This window comes from Ochotona curzoniae, unplaced genomic scaffold, assembly GCF_017591425.1.
Source record: "Ochotona curzoniae isolate NIBS_2020 unplaced genomic scaffold, NIBS_Ocur_1.0 contig_1302, whole genome shotgun sequence".
NCBI classification, from domain to species: domain Eukaryota; kingdom Metazoa; phylum Chordata; class Mammalia; order Lagomorpha; family Ochotonidae; genus Ochotona; species Ochotona curzoniae.
The window spans coordinates 3,952,092-3,974,324 of NW_024465035.1; the positions used below are offsets into that span (position 1 = coordinate 3,952,092).

Consider the following 22,233-nt stretch of genomic DNA (forward strand, 5'->3'; position numbering starts at 1 on the left):
AGTTCTACTAGCAGGGAGCTGGATTGGGAGGATCTACATGTCTAAGGTTTATTAACCAAGCTTGGTGATCACAGGGTCCCCTGGAAACAGCAAATCACAAGTCCATACGGCAATCCAGTCAATCGTATCTCCAAGAGGAACAAATGGTCTTCATCCTCAAGTCCACCCGTTAAGCTGAAGACGATTGTCTCAGCTTCTCCAACAATGTAAGTTATCCTAAGAGATGTGTAATGAATAACCACAGGAAGTGGTCATTAGAGGGAAGGGATTCTTTGTAACAATAATAATTAACGGGTGTGACAGCCAGCCAGTGTCGCCCTGGGGTGTTGTAGTTACACCTGTGCAGGCACTGTGAGTCAGGCATGATCGTCTGTGCTCTGGGAATGAGGAAACCAACGACTGGAGAGTTTAACTCATTTCCCCAACATCATACAATTAACAAGGGCCAGAAGCCAGCCAGGCGAGGACAGCTCTGGGTTACACACACGGCCTCAAGAAGTCACGGACAGAAGCAGATCTGAAAGGCTGAAAAACCTCTCCAAGTTAGGAACGTCCTTATTGAGGCACCAGGAGCCTTTGACAAAATGCAGGGAAAATACCAACTTTTTAAAAAAGATTTATTTATTTTATAGGAAAGTCAGATATACAGAGAGGAGGAGAGACAGAGAGAAAGAACTGCCATCTGCTGATTCACTCCCCAAATGGCTGCAATGGCTAGAACTGAGATGATCCGAAGCCAGGAGCCAGGAGCTTCTTCTGTGTCTCCCACACTAGTGCAGGGTCCAAGGCTTTGGTTTGTCCTCGACTGCTTTCCCAGGCCACGAGCAGGGAGCTGGATGGGAATCAGTGGCTATTTGGGATCCCGGTGAGTACAAGCTGAGGACTTTAGCTGCTAGGATACTGCGCTGGGCCCAATGCCAACTTTTTTTGTTGTTGTAATATCTCCTATCTGAATTGAGAGTGTCGCTTCAAGTCCTCCCTGGCTGGGGTACCTAACTACGTCACAGTGGCTGCCCCAGCCGAGCACTTCCGCTGTCTTTCGTGGCTCACAAGGTCCTCACCCTCTCGCCAGCCTCCTGCAGGACATGGATCCAGTGCTGGGCGGCTGCGGCCCAACAATCCAGTCAGACTACTCTAAAGGGGCTCCATCTCTGATGCCAAGCTGCCAGACATTTCTCCTCAGCAACTCCTCTTCTTCCTCATCTTCCAGGGGACAAAAACAGCTGCCCGGCCTTGCTGAGGCCGCACCGCAGGTGAAGCAACTGCAGGCTGAAGCTGGGCCGGGCTGGGCTGGGGCGCAGCTGCTCCCTCAGAGGGAGGCTGGGCTCAGGGAAAGCTCGCAGAGAGGAGGTGACTGCTGGACCAGGGATTACGCCAGGGGCCTCACCAAGGCCCGGAGGGAGTGCAACCTCCGTGGTGCGTGGCTCACTGCCTCGCCGTGGGGATTCTCAACTGCCTGGGGCTGGGGAGGAATTGGGGGACAGGGACTCCCTGGAACAGATGATGGGACATCTGTACTCCCTGTGTACTCAGGCGCGCGCACACGCACCCTTGGGCACTCCTCAGATCAACATTTCCATATGTGTGATTACAGCCACGCAGATCAATCATTAAAAAATAAATAAATAAATAGGGTTCAGTGTGGTAGCCTAGTGGTTAAAGCCCTTGCCTTGCACGCACGGGCTGGCTTCCTATCTAATTCCCTGCTTGTGGCCTGGGAAAGCAGTCGAGGACAAACCAAAGCCTTGGGACCCTGCACCTGCGTGGGAGACCTGGGAGAGGCTCCTGGCTCCTGGCTCCTGGCTCCGGATTGGCGCAGCTCTGGCCGTTGTGGTTGCTTGGGGAGTGAATCGGTGGACAGGGTGTCTTCCTCTCTGTCTCTCCTCCTCTCTATGTATGTGACTTTCAAAAAAAAAAAGTTGTAGCGTGTAATAGGTATGATTCTACTCTGTTTTCCAGAAAGATCTTAACGAACTAAACGTGTGAAGTATCAAGCCAGGAGAAGACGCGCAGCAACGCTGCAGCTGACTTTGATGAAGAGCTAAAAGGTGATTTCAATATAAATCTGAGTTTTCTCACTCAATAAAAAAAAAAAGCCCGTTCTTTTTTCTCCTGGCAACCCAAAAGGCCCTTTCCACGGACGTCCGGCGCCCGCTGGCTTGCAGCTGGGCCACGGGCCTTCTCGCGTTGGGGGCTCCCTGTCGGAGAGGCGGCCGGCGCACACACGGGGGCACCTCGAGGTCTGAGGAGGGGCGTCCTGAGATGGGCGCCCCGCCGCCCTGGGCCCTGCGAGGAAGAGGTGCCCGACTGCCTTGGACCCCCGAGGCCCTGAGAGGGGCGCCCGGCCGCCCTGGACCCCCGAGGCCCTGAGAAGGGGTGTCCTGAGGAGGGGTGCCCGGCCGCCCTGGACCCCCGAGGCCCTGAGGAGGGGCGCCCGGCCGCCCTGGACCCCCGAGGCCCTGAGGAGGGGCGCCCGGCCGCCCTGGACCCCCGAGGCCCTGAGAGGAGTGCCCGGCCGCCCTGGACCCCCGAGCCCTGAGAAGGGGTGTCCTGAAGAGGGGCGCTCGGCCACCCTGGGCCCGGCCACCCTGGGCCCGGCCGAGGCGCTCGAGGACGCAGGCGCCCGGCGGCGAGCGACCCGGCCCGGCGTGCGTGCGCGGCCCCGGCGCGGCGGTGGCGCGCACGGGCTCGCCCCCGCGAGCAGGCCCTCCTCCCCCGCCGGCTCGCGTCGCTCTCCCGGGACGATGTCGCCGAGGAGGCGGCGGCGGCGGCAGCGCGCTCTGGCGGTCTGAAGCGGCGGCTGGCTGCCACGGGCCGGCGGCGCGATGAGCAGGGCGGCCGCCCCCGGCTCGGGGCTGTGAGGGGCTCGGGGCCGGGGGTGGTGGGCGGCGGCGCGGCGGCGCGGGCCATGCGCGGGGCGGCGCGGCCGGGGCGGCCAGGCCGGGGCCGCGTCCCCGGAGCCCGCGGCCTGAGGTCGCCGCCGCCGTGGCTCCTGCTGGCCCTGCTGCAGCTGCTGCTGCTGCCCGCGCCCGGCGCCGCCGCCGCCCCGGCCCCGTGGCCCCCTGCCCTGCCGCCGGCGGCCGCGGGGCCCAGCGTGAGCCTCTACCTGAGCGAGGACGAGGTGCGCCGGCTCATCGGTGAGTGGCCCGGGCTGCTTCCGGCCGGCCGCGGCGTGGAGCCCGGGCCGGGGTGCGTCCCCGGGGCCTGCGCCCTGGCCGGCTGGCCGGTCCCCCGCCCCGGGCCCGGCTCCGCTGCCGCCGTGGGGCGTGCGGCGGGGGATGGGGGAGCAGCCGCGGCCTCCGTGCCAGCCCCGCGTCCGCCGGGTGCCAGCCGCCGTGATGCCCCCTCCTTTGCACAGGCTTGCCCCGCTTGCGGCAGCCTTGCAGCCGTGCGCCCGGTGCCTGGGACCCTCCCTGTGCCACGGGGGCACCCTGCACGGTGGCCGCCTCGACTTCGCCGGTTCAGAGGAGACTTGTGTGGGTGCCCGTTAGGCCACGCTGCTGCGCTCGGGCACAACAGGAGAGCCAGGGAGAGGGTGGAAGGACTGGGTGTTGGTGACCCACGTCCAGGTCTTGGGACCCGTGCGCGCGCTTAAAAATAGTGACCGGACCGCCAGGTATTGGACCTGTGAGCCCGGGTTTTTGTTGCTCGTCTCGCGTGTGTGTGAGGATGGAGAACTCGGCTTTGGGTTAGCTCGAGGTCGTGTTTACCTTCAGCAGAACTTTGTCGATTTCTGGACATTTTGCTCTGTGTGTGTGTGTGTGACCGCAGCCCTTCAGTGTGGTCTCGCGGTGTGGTGCCTCTAAATGGTGGAAGGGAGAGGAGAAACAAAGTTATTCTCTTAACCAGCCATTGTCTGTCAGTTTTTATTTATATCTTTTTAAAGCTAGCAAGGTTTTCTTGAGGTCGGTTGAGATCCACTCGTGTCGCGGGCTGCCGAGTGGTCGCTACGCGTTTGCGTCTGTAGGAGGGAGTCGGGACTTTCGTAATCCTCTCTCTAGTCCAGCTGAATTAGCTGAAAGTCGTCTGAGTCCAATTAAACTTGTGAGTTGGCTTAGTGCTTGGATCGGAGGCTTGGGGGAAATAGAGAATGTTGGCAACTCACCTGACGTTGGACAGTAGGGCTGTGACAGGCAACCTCAAGTTCTTTCTTTGTTTACCTGCGTTCCTTCTGCCTTCCCGGTCGGGGCTGGAGGGCAGGAACACGGGACTGCCAGGCGTCGGGGCTGGAGGGCAGGAACACAGGACTGCCAGGCGTCGGAGGCTGATGGAGTGCCTGTGGCCGCCTGACCCTGCAGTGCCTTGGCTGTGTTATGTCCCAGAGAGCTCTTTATTCCGATTTTGGAGATGAGAGCTTTAAGCAGCTTGCTCAAGGTAACAGCGTTCCTGATTTTTAAAAGTGAAATGGAGACATTGGCTGCAACATTTTATGTGGAAATCATTGCTCATTAGTGTTGAGATGATGTGTTTGTTCCTTTGCTCCAGGGTAGAAACCATTTTTCGCAGAGGAAGCCTCTGGTGGATGAGCACCCAGCTTATGCCCAGAAATGGACTGAGTGGAAAAGGGGCGGGAGCGTGGCGGGCAGGCAGGACGCTCCCCCCCTGCCCGGCCCTGGCCAAGGGGCCTCCAGCGTGTCCTCTGCCATGCCTTTAGCTCTAGGCTGTCAGGCCCCAGGCAGGTCTTCCCTTCTCCCGTGTACATTTTATGTTGAATACTCCTGTCTGCCCCTGCGTGGGCAGCATACCCGGGACGTTAGTTGGCAGGTTGCAGCTCCCTGGGGAAGCTGTGTTGGCGTTTTCAGCCCACTTGAAATAGTATTTTTGTACTAGTTTTGAATGATGATGGGTTAAGTGTCTTCTGGGACACTGAGCATCATTTTGTAATATTGCTAATACTGTCATTTTAGGGTGTGAGAAGCTTACAACTGAAATTCATAGTGATAAGTTATATGCTAGATAAAATGAGCCAGCTGCATTTTATGTGAGAGTAAACTGTATTAGTCCAATTAATGCATGCATGTTTTTTCAACAGTGGAAAAGAGCTGAAAGACCTAGAGCAAGAGCTGTCCCCGCTGTCGGCTCCGGGGCTGGGTGGCTGCTGCCCCCTGGGTTTTCTGTGCTCTTGCTCCGGGTTTCACACGTATGTTTCTAAATCAGTGTGGGATAAGCATTTGACCTCTTGTCATGGGTGCTTACCCGTATTTCCTTTAGACTCTATTAAGATTGTTGTTGGTTTTAATGAAGCCAGTGGCTGGGCTGGTGTTGTGGGGCAGTGGAGCTTGGCACACACACTGCTGTGTGGTGTGCTTTCCTGTTGTAGTGTCCCCTGAAGGTGGCAGCCACTGGCCCAGGCCTTGGGCTCCTGCCACCCATGTGCCAGTCCCGGGTGGGTTTCCTGGCCCCTGGCTTCAGCTTGGCCCACCCTGGTGTTGGGGGCACTTGGAACCACTGCTTGGAAAGTCTCCCCCCGCCCCCACCTCTCCTCTAAGTCACTCTGCCTTTCAAATAAGTAGATAAATACAATCTCTTGAGTAAGACCAGCAGTCAGTATTACATTAAATGTATGTACGTGTCTTGTTCCCCTCTGAGTTAGTGGCCTTCTTTTTTTTTTCCTTTTTCTTGCAGATTCATTTATTCTTATTGAAAAGGCAAGTTTGCAGAGAAAAGGAGAGGCTAAGAGAAAGGTCTTCCATCCACTGGTTCACTCCCAAAATGGCTGCAACGGCTGGAGCTGGGGTGATGGAAGCCAGGGGTCAGGAACCTCAGCGTCCTGAGGACTTGGGCCGTCCCCTGCTGCTTTCCAGACCACAGGCCTGGAAAGGACCACGGGGAGCTGGATGGGAAGAGGGGCAGCCGGGACACAAACCAGCACCATGTGGGATCCTGGCGCCTGTACGTGGAGGGTGAGCCATTTGAGGCATTAGGCAGGACCCAGTCTGCTTCTTATTCTTGTTTTTTTTTTTTTTTTTTTTTTTTTGATTTATCGATTTTTATTGGAAAGGCAGATATAGAGAGGAGGAGAGACAGAGAGGAAGCTCTTCCATCCGATGTTTCACTCCCCAAGTGACCACAATGGCTGTTGCTGAGCCAACCCGAAGCCAGGAACCAGGAGCTTCTTCCGGGTCTCCCACACACGGGTGCAGATTCACAAAGCTTTGGGCTGTCCTCAGTTGCTTTCCCAGGTCACAAGCAAGGAACTGGACAGGAAGCAGGGCTGCTGGGATTAGAACCGGCGACCATATGGGATCCCGGTGCATTCCAGGCGAGGACTTTAACTGCTACGTTATTGCGTCGGGACTCAGTCTGCTTCTTATATGCTTGTATTTTCTAGAAGAAGTGTTTTAAACTTTCTGATGAATCTCCTGTGTGTCTATGGCCATGTTTCCTCAACTTGAAAACAATGGGTTCTGTGCCTTTTGAAGTTTTTCCCAGGTAGTGGCTCAGGTTCGTCACCTATCAGTGCCACCGCCTGCCTTCTGGACCCGCGTCCCCCTGCGGTGCTCCCTCCTCTGGCCTGCGGTCTGGACAGCAGGGTTGTGTTCCTGGGACTCCATCCCTTTGTCCTGACCTGTGGCTCTGTTTTTCCTTGGTCTAGTTCACTCGCACCTCCCCAGTAGCTCTGTTAGGAGGAGTGCTTGGGAATGAACCATTGTCAAGATGTCTGTCCCATCCTCGTGCTTTGTAGATGATGATGTGGCTGATTTAGAATATTTAATTTAAAAGAATTTTTATTTATTGTGTCAGTGGCATTTTCACATTGTTGTGTCACAGGTTTGTGATAAGTGCAACTTTATACTGATTCCTTTTTTCCACTTGTGCTTTGAATCTTGGTCTTTCTGTTTGACATCTCCAGTTCTGTAATGTTCTGCTGGTTTGTTGGAGTTTTAGTTGATCTTAGCGGCCTTTTAATCAGAGTCGCCATTGAGCGGTCAGAAACGTGCTGCTGCTTTGGAAATGTTTACTCTGCATTTTTCTATTTTTTTTTTTTCTTTCTAAGACTTCTGTTAGAGATGAATCTTCTAGAATTTAACCTCAGATTTTCTTATTTTTCTTTTTATTTATTTGCATTAGAAGGACTGAGTAGGGGGAAATTTGTTAACTTTTCAAGACTTTAATTTTTTCTAAATTTATTCGTTTAAAAGGTGGAATGATTAAAAGATAGAGTTTAGCTACTGGTTCACTTGCCAAATGGCTGCAGTAGCCAGGACTGGATCGGGCCAAGAAGCCAGAAATTCCTTCCTCGTCTCCATGTGGGCGACAGGTGCCACTGCCAGGTGCAGTGTCTGCAGGCAGCTGAATCAGATGCAGAACAGCTGGGCCTGGAGCTGCTGTTCCAGTACGGGATGCTTGGTGTAGTAAGCTGAGGCTTGACCCACTGTGTCACAGTGCCAGCCCCAGGCTCACAGTGCCAGGCTCAGGCTTTGATCTCTGCTGGCTACAAGTCTTCTGCCTCTGTGATTCCAAAAGGAACCGGGTCTGCTGTTGAACCTGGAGGTGCAGCTAGCTGCCTTGAACACCTGCTTCAGTAGCTCTCCCCTAGTCAGTCTGCGACTCAGCAGCCTTCATCCCTCCCTGTTGCATGCAGGCCTGAGCCTCTCCAGTGTCCTGAGGGCCAGGGACCCCGTGGGAATGTCCTGAGGGCCAGGGACCCCGTGGGAATGTCCCGAGGGCCAGGGACCCCGTGGGAATGTCCCGAGGGCCAGGGACCCCGTGGGAATGTCCCGAGGGCCAGGGACCCCGTGGGAATGTCCCGAGGGCCAGGGACCCCGTGGGAATGTCCCGAGGGCCAGGGACCGCGTGGGAATGTGTCTGCTGTTGCTGTGTGTCTGTTTTTCCTGTGATTCTCCCCTGTCCTTTCAGGGCGGTCAGGTAGGAGACGGATAAAGGCGGTGGTCATTCCACCAGGACTGAGCTTGGCTATTGGGGGTGGTGCGGGGCAGGTATCTGTCAGTGCGATCACAGAGGAGTGACTGTGGCCATCACTGATCCTTGTGGTTGGCAGAGTGCTGCAGGGTGGCCGTCTTGTCCTATGTCAGGCACAGAGCAGCGTATACCTGTGTCAGGTGTATGGCAGCATTTCCACTTATAGGTGAGAATTATGAATTTAACAGTGTGGCTGCAGCTGGATGCTCTGCAGCAGCTCGCTGTCCTGGCGGATCCAGGGCCTGGGGATGTCCTTGGCTCCCTTTGATGAGGGTGTCATGGCACAGGGCACCCTGACAGCAGCGCCCGCTGCAAGGAGAGATGACCTGGGCAGACAGGAGGCCAGAGGCCAACGCAGGGACCAGGCTGCCTCTTTCCGACAGCTCCTGGGAGAACTCACTCAGGCCCCATGAGGACATCTCTGATTCTCCTGAGGACAGTGTCCTAGTGGGCTCGCTCACCCCGCGAGGCCCTACCTGCTGTCAGGGTCACCACACCGGGACCAAGCTTCCAACATGGGAGTTTTGTGGACACACACTCAAAGCAAGTCGAAAACCATAGACAGTGTCTTTTTTTTTTTTTCTTAATTTGAAAGATTTATTTTTATTGGAAAGTCAGACACAGAGAGGAGGAGAGACAAAGACCCCTGTCCGCTGATTCATTCCTCAAGTAGCCACAACAGCTAGAGCTCAGCCAGTCTGAAACCAGGAGCCCGGAGCCCCTTCCAGGTCTCTCACATGGGTGCAGGGTCCCAAGGCTCTAGGTCATCCTCCACTGCTTTCCCAGACCACAAGCAGAGAGCTGGATGGGAAGCAGGGCTGCTGAGACATGAACCAGTGCCCACGTGGGATCCCAGCGCGTAAGGCGAGGACCTTAGCCACTAGGCCACCGTGCTGGGCTCTGTAGACCCTCTGCCTTAATATCTTCAGGCTGCTGTAACAAAATGGTGCAGACTAGGTGACTTGTGAACAACAAAGTTTGTTTCTCTTGGTTCCGGAGCCTGGCGAGTCCACGCCCAAGCCCTGGTGAATCCTGTCCCCAGGGAGGGTCCTTATTCTGGTTCCTACACAGCGCAGCACCATCTGGTTTTGTTGACGCAGAGTAAGAAGTAGCAGTTCCCTTGGGCTTTTCGTGTGAAGGCGCTCGTCCTGTTCGTAAGGAGTCTGCCCTGTGACCTCACACAGCTCTCAGCATCCACGTGCCAGTGCCATTACTGTCCCGATTTGGATTTCCATATATGAATCTGTTGAGGGAGGAGGCTCAGAGGGTCAGACCGTGGCAATGAGAAAGTAGACCTGGAGGAGGAGCGTTGTAACCCAGTCTCTTGGTGGCAGAGCCTACAGCCCCAATGGAAATCTGTTCTGAGGACTCCCAGAGCTTAAGGAGCTTGCAAGCTTTGTATGGCCACCTCGTGTCCCCACGTCCGGCTTCGTTGTTCTCGTCTCTGTTCTTACCAGATTGCAGCGTAGGCATCCTTTTGCCCGTTTTACTGCTGCGCTCCGAGTCGCGGCTTGGCGTCATGACAAGAGGGCCGGGTCTTGATTCAGCTCTGCCAGAGTCTGAAGTCCATCCTGCCTCCTTGTCAGCTCCATTGCAGTGATCAGAATCCCCAAAAGCAGAATGGGCAAGGCGGCACATGGGCACGCTCACCGTGCCCACTGGAACTGCATGCTCGCATGTTTTCATGATTGATAGCATTCAAAGCGCTGAGCGCCATAGTGGCTGGGCAGGCGTCACAGATTTGGGAATGAAGTACTGGTGAAGATGACATGGCGTAGATTGGTCATGGCAGGGGTGGTGGTGGTGGTGCAGAGCGCCATCTGTCACCAGGCAGAAATTGATTGTATGTGACTTGTAACTCCTTTTAACACAAATGCCTTGATCTGATTTCACAAAGATATAAGTAAGCATAATTCCAGTTGAGTTCATTGTTCCCCAAAGCAGTCCAGTAGATTTTTTTGAAGCTGTATCTAGGGTCATGTATTACGGAAGAACCTGGTGATTCTGTATTGTTAGATTGCTTTTTTTTCCTTTTCTTTTTCTTTTTTTTTAAGATTTATTTATTTCAAAGTCAGATAAACAGAGGAGAGACAGAGAGGAAGATCTTCTGTCCGCTGACTCACTCCCCAAGTGACCACAACAGCCACAGCTGAGGTGATCTGAAGCCAGGAGTCAGTTCTTCTAGGTCTCTCTCGCAGGCGCAGGGTCCCAAGGCTTTGGGCCGTCCTCGACTGCTTTCCCAGGCCGCAAGCAGGGACTGGATGGGGATCGAGGCTGCTGGGACATGAACCAGTGCCCACGTGGGATCCCAGTGTGTTTGAGGCGAGGACCTTAACCACTAGGCTGTCGCGCTGGGCCCTGGATTTCTTTTCTTGAGGGACTGAGAGTTTTGTAGGGAGACTGCAATGACTGTGACACCGAGAGAAGTTATATTACAAATTGACATGTGAGTCAAAGGAGTGGGTGCTTTGTTTCTGAAAGATTTATAGACTTTGGCAGGCAGAGTTAGAGAGGAGGGTAGACGAGGAAGAGGGGAAGCACGCTCTCCATCTGCTGGTCCATTTGCTCCCCGGATGGTCACACAGCTGGGACTGGGCCAGGCTGAAGCTGGAGCTAGGACGTTCGCCCGGGTCTCCCGCGTGTGTGGCGGAAGCTCAGAGGTTTGGGTCTTCTGCTGTTTTCCTGGCAGATTAGTAGGGAGCTGGATTGGAAATGGAGCAGCCGGGACTCGGATTGGCAGTCACGTGGAATGTGGGCATTGCAGGTGAGGGTTTAGCGCGCTGGTCACAATGCTGGCCCAGAGATGATTCCTTATGATTTTTCTTGATAGAAAGAAAGTGTCATCAGAGGAGAGAGGCTTAGAAGCTTATAGAGTTTAGGGAATGTTCTAGAAAACATTCGAGCCTTATTTAAAAAGGCAAGCTTTTAAAATTTTTCCTTAACCTGACCCAGTGTGGTAGCCTAGCGGCTAAAGTCCTCGTCTTATATGGGTGGAGATCCCATATGGGCACCAGTTCTAATCCCAGCAGCCCCGCTTCCCGTCCAGCTTCCTGCTTGTGGCCTGGGAAAGCAGTGAAGGACGGCCTAAAGCTTTGGGATCCTGCACCCGCAAGGGAGACCTGGAAGAAGCTCCTGGCTCCTGGCTCTGGATCGGCTCAGCTCCGGCTGTTGCAGTTACTTGGGGAGTGAGTCAGCGGATGGAAGATCTTCCTCTGTGTCTCTCCTCCTCTCTGTGTATCTGCCTTTCCAAAAAAATATACATGACTTTGCAATAAAAAAATAAATCTTTAGAACATTCTTTCATTAGCCCTTTCTTTTAAAGGGCAGAGGGACAGAGTGATGTCTTTCACCTGCTGGCTCACCCCGAATTCCAGCAGCTGGAGTTGCCTGAAGCCAAGAGCCCTGAACTCGCTCTGTTTCTCCTGTGGGCGGCAGGGTCCCAATAGGAGGAAGCTAGGACTAGAACCAGGCAGTGCTTAACCAAGCATTCACTCCTTAAAGAATTTGATAGGCAGAAAAGAGCAGCTTATGCCAGCCCGAGAAGATGGCATGAGCAAAGGCATGGGAATGTGAAAGCAGATGTGTGCGAAATCATGGAATACAGAAATGCTAACGTGGTTACAATGAGAATTGGCCAAGCTGAGGAGGAGGCTAGGGGAAGGCCGAGCTTGTGTTAGGAATGTGGGCTTTCTGTTACAGCTCGGGAGGTGCCGTCAGCACTGGGCCCTAGAAGCAGCTGGAGCTCCAGCGGGAAGGCTGGCTGGGGTCTGGGTGCCCACCTTACAGTGATGAAAGGGATCAGGCAGGGCAGCTGACTTTGAGCAATTTGTGGAGTTTCGAGTAGACTTCCTGAAAGAGACCTGAGGGCTGAGGAGGGGATCCGGAACCAGAGGGATCTGTGGTTTAGAGGGAAGCTGAGATGAGCGGTACATTCTCCTTCCAGCACCCTCTTCTTCCTTCTAGATGCCAGGTGCCTGGAGGAGAAGCTTGATGAGGGTGTCCTGTGTGCCCAGGCCCAGGCGCTGGGAGTGGGGTGGGTGGAGGTGGGCTGGCACCCTGCAGCAAAGCGTCAACCCTAGGCGTTTGGGGGAGGTTTGGTGCAATTGACACAGCATTAACTTAAACGCATCTGGTCTTCATTGGGAGAGCCAGCACGAGAGGCTGTGCAATTGTGGGTTTGAGGGTTTTTTTTAAATGCCGCACATGTGGGAGAATTCTAACCAATTATGGCTAAACCTGTCCCCTGTGCGTCACAGCCTGAGTTGGCAGGTCAGTTCCGAAGGTGCTGCTTCAAAAGCTGTTTGGGTTTTAAGGATCATTTTAGGAACGAATGAAATGTGTGTGTTTACTCAAGCACCCTGAATTGACAAGTTCTGCAATGTTCTTCTGAGATCTCGGTGCCTTTGTCAGTGTTGGGAAAGATTCCTGCCAGTTACAGATCCTAAAGCAGAAAGTTCTGTGTGAAGCAGAAACAGTAACTACTCAGAAATTACATTAAAAGAATGTGACTTTAGCCACTAGGCTACCACGCTGGTCCCTAAATATTTTTTAAAGATATATTTTTATTGGAAAGGCAGATCAGACTTACCAAGACAAGGAGAGAACCTATGGGATCAGAGCTTTTTACTTTCTTTCAGCATCAGTTAAAGTTTATTTGGAGGTTTTGTACAAATTGTGTGTTTTTTATTCTGACTATATATATGTGTCATTGTCCTTACGAACTTAATTATCCTGACTATATACAGGCTTCAAGTTTTGACTAGCACCTGAGAACTGAAAGATATAAATAACAGGGGCTGGGGGCCCGGTGCCATAGCCTAGTGGCTAAATCCTCGCCTTGCATGTGCTGGGATCCCATATGAGTGCTGGTTCATGTCCCAACTGCTCCAGTTCCCTTCCAGCTCCTGCTTGTGGCCTGGAAAAGCAACAGAGGACAGCCCAAAACCTTGGGACCCCGCATCCATGCGGGAGACCTGGAAGAAGCTCCTGGCTCCTGGCTTTGGATAGCTCAGCTCTGGCTGTTGTGCCCACTTAGGGAGTGAACCAGCGGATGGAGGAGCTTTCTCTGTCTCTCCTTCTCTTGTAAACCTGCCTTTCCAATAAAAATAGAATCTTAAAAATGAAAAAGAATAATAGGGTTCTGGGAGACATTCGGGAAACGGGGATCCTATTACACTGGGGGAGTTTGCAGCCCAGGAAGGACCTTGGTGCCAAGTGGTAAAACTTGTTATTTCCTCTATTTTCTTCCCCTCTCTCTCTTTTTAAGTAGATTTTAACTGACATGCAGGTTTGTGGACTACCGCCTGACGCCAGTATTTTCCTGTCGTAGTGCGCCTCTGTCCGCACACGTCCCTGTGTAAGGAGTGTCGGCCATCTTGTACTGTCCCAGGAGAGCCTGCTGCTCAGCTGCGCCTGTGTGCGGCCGCCCTCCTCCGCCTTCCCTCCTCTCGCTGCCTCCTGGTCTGCTCTCTGCTGGGTGAGATTAGCTTTAGTTTTCACAGGTGAGCGAGAACCTGTGGTGTTTGTCTTTCCCTGGCTTATTTCCATAGTGCTGCAAATGGTAGAATTTTATTCTTTGTGGCTGCTGGATCCTATGGTCGTTGTAGTTTGAGGTGTTTTTTATGAACCTCCGTGCTGTTTTCCATCATTCCCATTGATAGTGTGCGAGTTCCCCTTTCCTGCATGCTTGTCGCTGTTTAGCCGTTTTAACTAGCGTGAGGTACTCGCTCATTGTGTTCCGATTGCAGTGATCCGTGGTCCTGAGCATCTTCCTGTGTGTGTCGGCCATTGGAGAGTCTTCTGAGTGTCTACTCAAGTCATTCATGCGTTGTTGTTATGCAAATATATAAATATATGTGGCTATTGAGTCCAAGACTCCTTTCTTGAACATGATTGCTCACAAACAGTCTCTGGGAAGAGGCTGCTCGCATCATCCTTGGAGGCTGCTGGTTAATTTTAAGGACATTTCTGAGAATAGACAGGGAATCAATAGCTAGAGCACAGAGATTGCTCAAGGTCGCTCCAGATGGCTGAGACAGAATAGACCCTGTGTGCACATCACCCAGGTCACACTGACCTGGTGGATAAGATTACTGGCTCTGCCCCGCACTCCCCGGGCAGGTCTCACCCTTATGCTGGGTTACCGGCTCTGCCCCGCACTCCCCGGGCAGGTCTCAGTAGGCACTCCTCCTCCTGGCGCTGGGCAGGGCTGGCACAGGCATTTCTCCCTGTTTGGATCTTCTGATTTACTAGAGAATATTGCAGTTGTCAATCTGTTTCTTGATTTTGTTGCTTTGGGCCTTTCTTTCTATATTGGAGGCATTTTTGTTCATGGTGCTACTGCAATCTTGTGGGTTTTTTTTTTTATTAATGTGGAATATTATTAGTAACTTTCATATTAATTAATGATTTATTAGTGTGAAATCTTTTTGCCTTGAGTTCCAGTTTGTCATATGAGTGCTACCTCATGTATATTTTATTTCTTTATTTTTTAGGTGGCATGTAGTTTTAAATTTGGTTGAAAGTGTAACTTTGGCGAACAGCCTTTTTTTTTTTAGTAAGCATATTTAAACTACTTATGCTTGTTGTGATTAATTACTGGTTTTATTTGGTACCCGGCTTTCTTGTTGCATTTTCATTTTACTTTCTCCCATGTCTACATCTCCGTTCTTTCTCCTCCTCTCCCTTCTTCCTGCCTTTCTCCAGCTCAGTCTTTCCTGCTAGGAGCCGGCAGCTCTGTCCTGCCTGCAGGGGGAGCCTGTTGCAGAAGCCCTCCCGTCTGATTGCACTGGGTTCTCTCTGCAAGATAAATGGTCTCTAACCACTGTAGCAGCTTTCTCCAGGTAAGCCTCAGTTGTCGCTTCTGAATCGGTGGCTCTAATGTGTCCCGCTCAGAAAGAAGGGAAAAACCCTACACTCATGGGCAGACTACTTGTAGCAGAGTTGTTTCCCTGTCTGTATTCTTATGTGTATGAGGGATTTCTCATATTGTCAGCAGCCACGAAGTTACAGTAAATGTAAAATTCACATTTCATTTGCCCCCCTTCTGTTTTTCCCTTCAGCATATGGAATATTTTGTCATGCATTACTAGAGGGAAACCTGGACATAATGTTAAATATCACAAGCCAATTCAAGAGAAAGTTATTTCCTGTTTTTATTTATTTATTCATTCATTCATTTATTTATTTATTTATTTTTATCCTGGAGAAGAGCCCGTGATTCTTTACCTTGCTGGAACATCTGGCAACACTCTCCTCTTTTGTCTGTTATGAGTGGGGTTTTAGTCCACTGCTCTGGTAGGCCTTAGAATATACTATTATTTTGTTTTTCCTTTAATTGGTCTTGGCTACTTTGTATTTTTCCCAGAATAATTGTTCATTTTTCTACTTATGGTAGTGACTAAGATTTTTCTTTAATATTCTTGATTGGATTAGTTTAATGTTTATTTTAAGAAATTATTTATTTGAAAGTGGTGATAGAACTACAGACATGACCAGACTGAAGTTGGAACTCAGTCCAGGTGTGTAATGGCAATACAGTGACCCGAGCACCTGTTCCTTCAGCTGCCACCTTGGGTGTACATTAGCCGGGAGAGGGGATTGATCTGATTGAAACCCAGGTCCTCTGACGTGGGCTGCAAGATTCCAGCTGGCTCCTTCCCCCCTCCTTTGGTTGTAGACAAGGAAGGGAAGTGTTATTTGAAGTGATCAGGAGACCATGGAAACAGGGAAAGGGAGAGAGCCTTCTGGGAGAGGGCTGGGAGGTGGAGTGCCTTTTGGAAGGAGAGTGGGGGAGACACCAAAGATTTGAGGAAGGGTCTTCGGATTTTAAGTATTCCCTGACCCCTCCTTGTCTGGGCGGGAACCTGTGGGGTCTTGTTCCTCATTGGTGGGTCGTCAACCAGTTAGGAAATGGCTGGGCAATTCTTGTGTCACTCACTTGAAGGTGTGGCCAAGATTTTAGTGGGATTGCACAGTTTCAGACCCCTTCTTGGAATCCCACATGCGACTTCTGTTTAAAGCAATGCCTTGAGACGTGTCTGCCGAGCCAGGATCTAGTCACCCATGTTGCTGTGTGGAAGTTGGTCGGCATACAAGGTTTCTTGTTAAGAGCCCTATCGAGTTTGAAGACTCCTAATCACTGGGAAACAGAAAACACAAGATGATTAAGAATACAAGGTCCTGCCCGTGACGCCAACATTTTGATCGTTAGCCTTGTAAAGATGAAAAGCCAATGATGGTACTGGGTGACAAGACGTGACCCAGATAGAAGATACTTGTCTGCCAGGTGCCTCTTTGAAAAGCAGCTTTAAAGCCGTCAGTGGTTCACAGATGTGAGTTGGTTCGGGAGAATCGGGTTGAGAGTGTCTTCAGCAGGTGTCCTAATTGTGGATGAATCCGGCGGATTGGCAGGAGTCACTCCCAGGTTAGTTTAATGGCAGCAGGTGTAGCGATGACAGGAAAGGGTCCCGCCAGACAGATTTGTTTCTCTAAAGATGTTCCTAGGGCCCAGTCTGCTGGAGTGAATAAGGGCTTCTGAGAGAGCTTTTCATGTAGTTCATTCAGGACTTGTTGAGTAACATAGTCAGCCATCCACTGAGTTTCTTGGTCTAAATCTGTCCTTGGTGAGGAATGGTCACCCATGAAACTTCCCGAAGGGAGAAAGAGCTAGCTTTCCAGGGGTGTTGCACATTCTGATCACATGCCGTGCACAATGCAGCTTGACATTCATTTGTGCCCAGCGCCCGAGTTGGAGTCCGAGTCACTTGTGATGTAAAGGTTGGGCCGTAGTTCCTGTGTGTTGAACATGGGGCCCCAGTGTGTGCAATAATGTCTGTTACTTTCTATGCCTTTACACTCTTATACACAGATGCTTCAGCTCATCCTGAGAAAGTATCTTTCATGACCAACATTACTTTGTGCCTCTTGTCCTCTGGCATATCGGTGACCATGTGGCTTCTTAGATGCTGCACCAAATATCTGTCCCTGAATCACTGTTCAAGAAAAAATATTAGAACCTGGTGCAATGGTTCAATTGGCTAATCCTCCCCTTCCTTCAAGTGCTGGGATCCCATATGGGCCTCGGCTCGTTTCGTAGCTGTTCCCCTTCTGTTTCTTCCAGCTCCCGTCTTGTGACCTGGGAAAGCAGTGGAGGACAGCTCAATGCTTTGGTACCTGCAACTGCCGAGGAGACCCAGAAGAGGCTCCTGGTTGCTGTCTCTGTATCTGCTCTGCTCTGTCTGTTGCGGCCACTTGGGGAGTGAACCAGTGGGTGGAAGATCTGTTTGTAAATCTGCCTTTCCAATGAAAGTGAAATAAGTCTTAAAAAAATGTTAAGTACGTGCAGAACGAAGGAATTGAAGAAGGGAATGTGTTTTGGAGGTTGGATGTGATCCTGATGAAGAAGGTGGCATAGGAATAAGTGAACTTTGGCAGTTACTTCAACACTTTCTGGCTTGTTAGTGACTTCTGTTTCATCTAATAGTTATCTGCTTTGGGTAGAGGGCTCCATCCTGCGGATGTGATGAGAACTGAAGTTAGTCTACCCGTAGTCTGGGCAGGGACCAGGACGGGGCCTGGTGTGAGTGCCACACGGAATGCTGGCAGAAGGGACCAGGACAGGGCCTGGTGTGAGTGCCACTGCTGGCAGAAGGCTGCAATGCTGCGATGGCCTCAGGATGGGGTCTGGAGGTGTTGGCTCACACTTGTGTTTTAACTTGGGCATCTTTCTTGCTCCCACAGCTGTTCTTTTGAGGGGAGTGTGTGCAGGTACTGTACCCAGATGGAAGGACCACACTGGCCACAGTCGGAGCGGCTGGTAGAGCTGTGTTTCTGGTGCACATGTTTCTAGCCAGAGAATAGCTTGATTGCTTTGGTGATGATAAAATCCATTATTCTTCTTACTTCATAAAGCAACACACGTGAGGGCCATTTTTAGCATACAGTTATATGACTGTTATCTCCACTCTGTTATTAGAAATAATGATGGGTATGATTTTGAAGGTATTTTGGATGTTTAATTTGTTTTTTTCATTTTTTCCTAGGTCTTGATGCAGAACTGTATTATGTGAGAAACGACCTTATTAGTCACTATGCCCTGTCCTTTAACCTGTTAGTGCCCAGTGAGACAAAGTTCTTGCACTTCACCTGGCATGCCAAGTCCAAGGTAAGAGAGTGGCTCCCCACAGCTGTCCGGCCAGGGTCCCCCAGGCCCGAGGTGAGGGCTGTGCTTCAGGAATCTCTTGAACAGAGGCTCCCAGGGTGGTATGCTGAAACCATACTGGGTTTTCTCAGGTTGTGCTTTTCTGTTTGTTTGTTTGTTTGTTTTATCTTGGGCCCACTCCTCTAAAATTCCTGACATTCTTTAAAATGGATATGGTCTGCATCTGGTTCGTTAGCACTTGACAGAATGCCTTCTTGCGGGTAAACAGGGCTTGAGCTCTAGCTGGGAAGGAGGACAGTTTTGATGATGAAGGCTGGGAGGGTGAAGGCTTCGAGGTGGGGTTGAGCTCCTCAGTGAGGTCTGTCTTGAAGAGCTGCAGTTCTCCCATCGGTGGTAAAAGGTGCAAGGGAATCCGCCGCCCGGGGTTCCCATCACTGCTTTGTGGGAGCCAACGCCCACATGCTTTGGAAAGCTCTTGCCTGGCTGACCTGTACCCAGTTCTTTGTGTTTCCGCTGAATGGGTAGGTTCCTCAAGTGTAAGTTTTCTCCTGGGACAGAGAGAGAGAGAGGCTAGGTGGGCATGTGTGTATTTGAAAGGCAAGCGTGCTTGACAGTACATTGGGGCCCAGGAGGAGGGCCCCAGGATGCAGCTCTGAGCTCCTCTGTGTCGTTACCATGATCTGGGAGACTGTAACTTCGGGACTCGGACTGATGTCAGCTTACAGTCACTAGTGTGTGTCGTGGCTGCTCTCGCTGCTGTGACAGCTCTGGGAAGGGAGACGTTTCCTGACTGTAGCAGGATGTCTCCATTTACTCATATGTCCAAGCCGGAAGCCTGAAAGAGATCCCAGTCTCTTCCTCGTTCACCTTGCAAGTCCAGCTGGTTCCCTTATAATTACACCTTCAGTTCATGTCACGTCCCTGTGGGACCCAGAGCCTCGTGTTTCGTTTGGGCTTTCATTGGTTCTCCTAGGCTAGGCACGGCCTTCTCTCTGATCTCTTAGCCTCTGGCCTGTGTAAAGCCAGCCCGCGTCTCTGTCGCCCTTGGAATGAAGTTCTGATGTCTCAGGAGATGTTGTGACTGCCTCCCCACCTCTCCTCTGCCTCCTCCCAGCCATTTTGTTGGCACCATGTTGTCTGTCTGCGGTTGCTTCAATGTCTCATTGCCCTGCTGCTATTTGCCCTGTTGGAGAGGTCCTTTTCCAGTTCTTTGCCCGATTATCTCTGGTTCTCTAGCAGCGTCCAGCTGTCACCTGTCCTCCAGCGTGTCAGGTGCCCTTTGCTCCTCTCCCACGATCCCAGTTGAATTCTCAAGCTGTTGCGATAGTTGATTATCCTTTCTGTCTCCCTCCTCATAGCCACACGGCTCACAGGGCATCCAGGGTGTGCTCTGTGCCTGGTGCCGACCACAGGGCTCTGTTTTGTCTTGCTGAGCAGATGGCAGCCCCTCCAAGGCTGGAGCTATGTCTTACTTTGATTAGTCTGGTGCACGTCTAGTGAGAGGTTGAGGAGGCCATGGTGCTGATGGCACTTCGGGAAGGGAGGTCTCTGGTGCTGGCTCTCTTCCACAAGGCCACGCAGATGAAAAAGCAGACTACTGAGTGACTTTAACAGAGAATTAGTTTCTTCTATATTTCCAGAAATTTCCTGCCATCCAAGGAGAAAAATTCAACTGTATGTTAAAGTGTCAGTAATTATTTTAGGGTTAGGGTTAAGGGTTAAGGTTAAGACCATGGGCTAGGGGTTACGGGTTATGGGTTAGGGGTTAAGGTTACAATTAGGTAGCTGAAAGGCAAAGATGTGCTGGAATGTAGCAGAATGCCCCTCTGGCAGCCCTCATGGCCTGGCTCTTCTCTGGTTTCAGGAATTCTTCATCAGTGTCAAGATGATCTGCAGGCAGCTTGCCAGGGTTTCTTCCTGCAGTGGCCCTGGGGCCAGCCTCCTGTGTCCTTGTGGACTGACCTTGCTATGAGAAAGGCAGGTCTTCCAATAATTTCAGAGGAATTAAAAGGCTATTTGGCTGTACGCAAGTGTATTCACTTTAAATGTGTTCTGTCTGTGTTCCAGAAAGAAATGTCTTTACTCATCAGCTGCCCATTTGCAATTGCTGTTTGGTTCCAAGTAAGGGAAGCTTACAAAACATGTTTATTTTTTAGCTTGTTCAGATGTTTGTATTTTCTGGAATTATGCTGGCTTATTCCTTTTTCTGATAAACAGCTGTGGCTTGAGTTCCTTTTTCACAGTACATTATAAATTTAGCTTTTGAACACTTCAGTTTCTTCAAAAAATGATTGGCAAATAAAATTCCTTATGGATTAAACCATGCCAAAGTAGAGAACATTGGACTTCAATCATGGGCAGTTTCTTCTCTGATCCTAGTTTTGAAATTTGCATCATACAGACTCCAAAGGGCAAAGAGAACTGCCTTGGGAATGTGTCCTGTGTTGACACAGTTGCCCAGAGAGCAGGCTTCCCCGCTTTCGTCCTTGTCCATCTCCAGGCTGCTGCTGTGGCCAGGGGGCTGCTTTGTCACACCTCCAGGCAGCCCTGCCACTCTCCTCGCCACACGGAGGCACGTGTGCCTGTCTTGTCCCCAAGTCCTCTGTGCTGCATTTAAGAACCTTGGCCTTTCTACCGTGCAGTATTTTTGCTTTCTTTTTAAAAAAGATTTATGTGTTAATTTGGAAGGCAATACTGTGGGGGAGAGAGAGAGAGAGATTGATTGATCCATGTTCCATCTGCTGGTTTACTTCCCATAGGACAGGACCAGGCCAAAGCCAGTATCCTCAGCTCCCTCTGGGTGTCTCATGGAGGTGCCAGGGCCCCAGGTATTTGGGTCTGCTGCTGTTTTTCTGCATACATGAGCTGCTGCCATGCCGGGCCCAGAGGTGCCTTGACAAAGCGCAGGAGGGTCTGTCAGTGTCTGGGCCCCAGCAGTAGGCTGATGCCTGGAGAAGAGCATTCCCATGTATGTTGCTGATGCGGTCTGGGTTTCTGAGGGATGCCTCGCCTCACCAACAGCTGCATTGCATTAATTATCCTGTTCAGTCATAGCATGTTGTATTATCCTCATTTTATAAAAACTGAAACTCAGAAAAATGTCTACTTTACCTGAGGACCATATGATGTCACAGTTCCATGTCCAGGGTTACTAACTGTGCTGACTTCCTAATGTCCCTGCCTCCAGCTGTTGTCCTGTTCAGATGCAGCCTGGGTGGAGAGAGAGAACCAAGTATTCTGGAGGCTGGGTTGCTGGAAAGCCAGCTCATTTCCAACTCCTGCTGCTTGGCTGTAGCCCTGTGGCACCTGCAGGGGCAGTAGTGTTGTGATGTGCTAAAACACCACCTAGGTAAGGTACTGCTAAACCCCTACTGTGCTGCAGCAAAACCACTTCCTTTGCTAGGAACATGCGCTTGACAATCTAACCTTCCACGGTTGTTGATGGAAAGGAGAAGTTTAATGTTGGCACACCACGAGTGTTTTAGGACGTTGGAGTATAGAGAGCCCAAGCGCATGTTGGGTTGAGCTCTGCTCATTGTCAGTGTAACAGCACCTCTGCCTTAGTTGAGGCCTATTGGCGGTCCCTTCCTTACAGTCTGAGATGGTACTTTTTCCCTCTTTATTATTTGCCATTTCATTCCTTTTTTTTTTTTTTTTGGTTATTAATACAGAAACATGTATATCTTATTTTAAAAAGAAATCTTTGACAATCCCCTGCATCCTGTTTTTGCTAGTTAATCTTCCTAAAGAGTGAACTTCCCCTATTCCCCAGTCTTTTCCCAACCCACCATGCCATGGCTCTGTCCATCTTAACTCTTTAAAAGCTGCTCTGTGACCACTGAATGGGAGAGGGGTGCCATATTTACCAAGGTGTGCAGGTTGGGGAGTGATGTGATGTGGAAGGCTTCGTTGGAGGTGGAGCCGCCATGGCAGGTGGCAGCTGTCGTGGATTTCAGCCTTACAGAAGGAGCGGCGGCTGCTGCCTTAGAGTAGGGCTGTGGTTCTTGGTGCTGCTTGGATCTGTCAAGCCACACTGAGCAGGCCAGACATTGTGTGGCTTAGAAGTTCTGTAGAGAGCTGCTTGTTAGGAAGATGGGTCCGCACAGCACACCTTGATCTGTCAGCCACCAGCCGTGTTGTGGACCTCA

General features: G+C 51.3%; 1 protein-coding gene across 2 annotated transcripts in view; it reads left to right on the forward strand.

Annotated features, from left to right (window-relative positions):
- Positions 1 to 2,739: 2,739 nt before the first annotated feature.
- RYK (receptor like tyrosine kinase) overlaps positions 2,740 to 22,233 on the forward strand; it is a 57,394-nt gene continuing 37,900 nt past the window's right edge. The window contains exons 1-2 of one of the 2 annotated variants that reach the window (XM_040962770.1): positions 2,740 to 3,137; positions 17,967 to 18,088. In XM_040962770.1, the coding sequence (XP_040818704.1) occupies positions 2,909 to 3,137; positions 17,967 to 18,088 (351 nt within the window). In that variant the 5' untranslated portion in view covers positions 2,740 to 2,908. The remainder of the gene's footprint in view (positions 3,138 to 17,966; positions 18,089 to 22,233) is intronic. The other variant, XM_040962761.1, reaches the window with a different exon arrangement.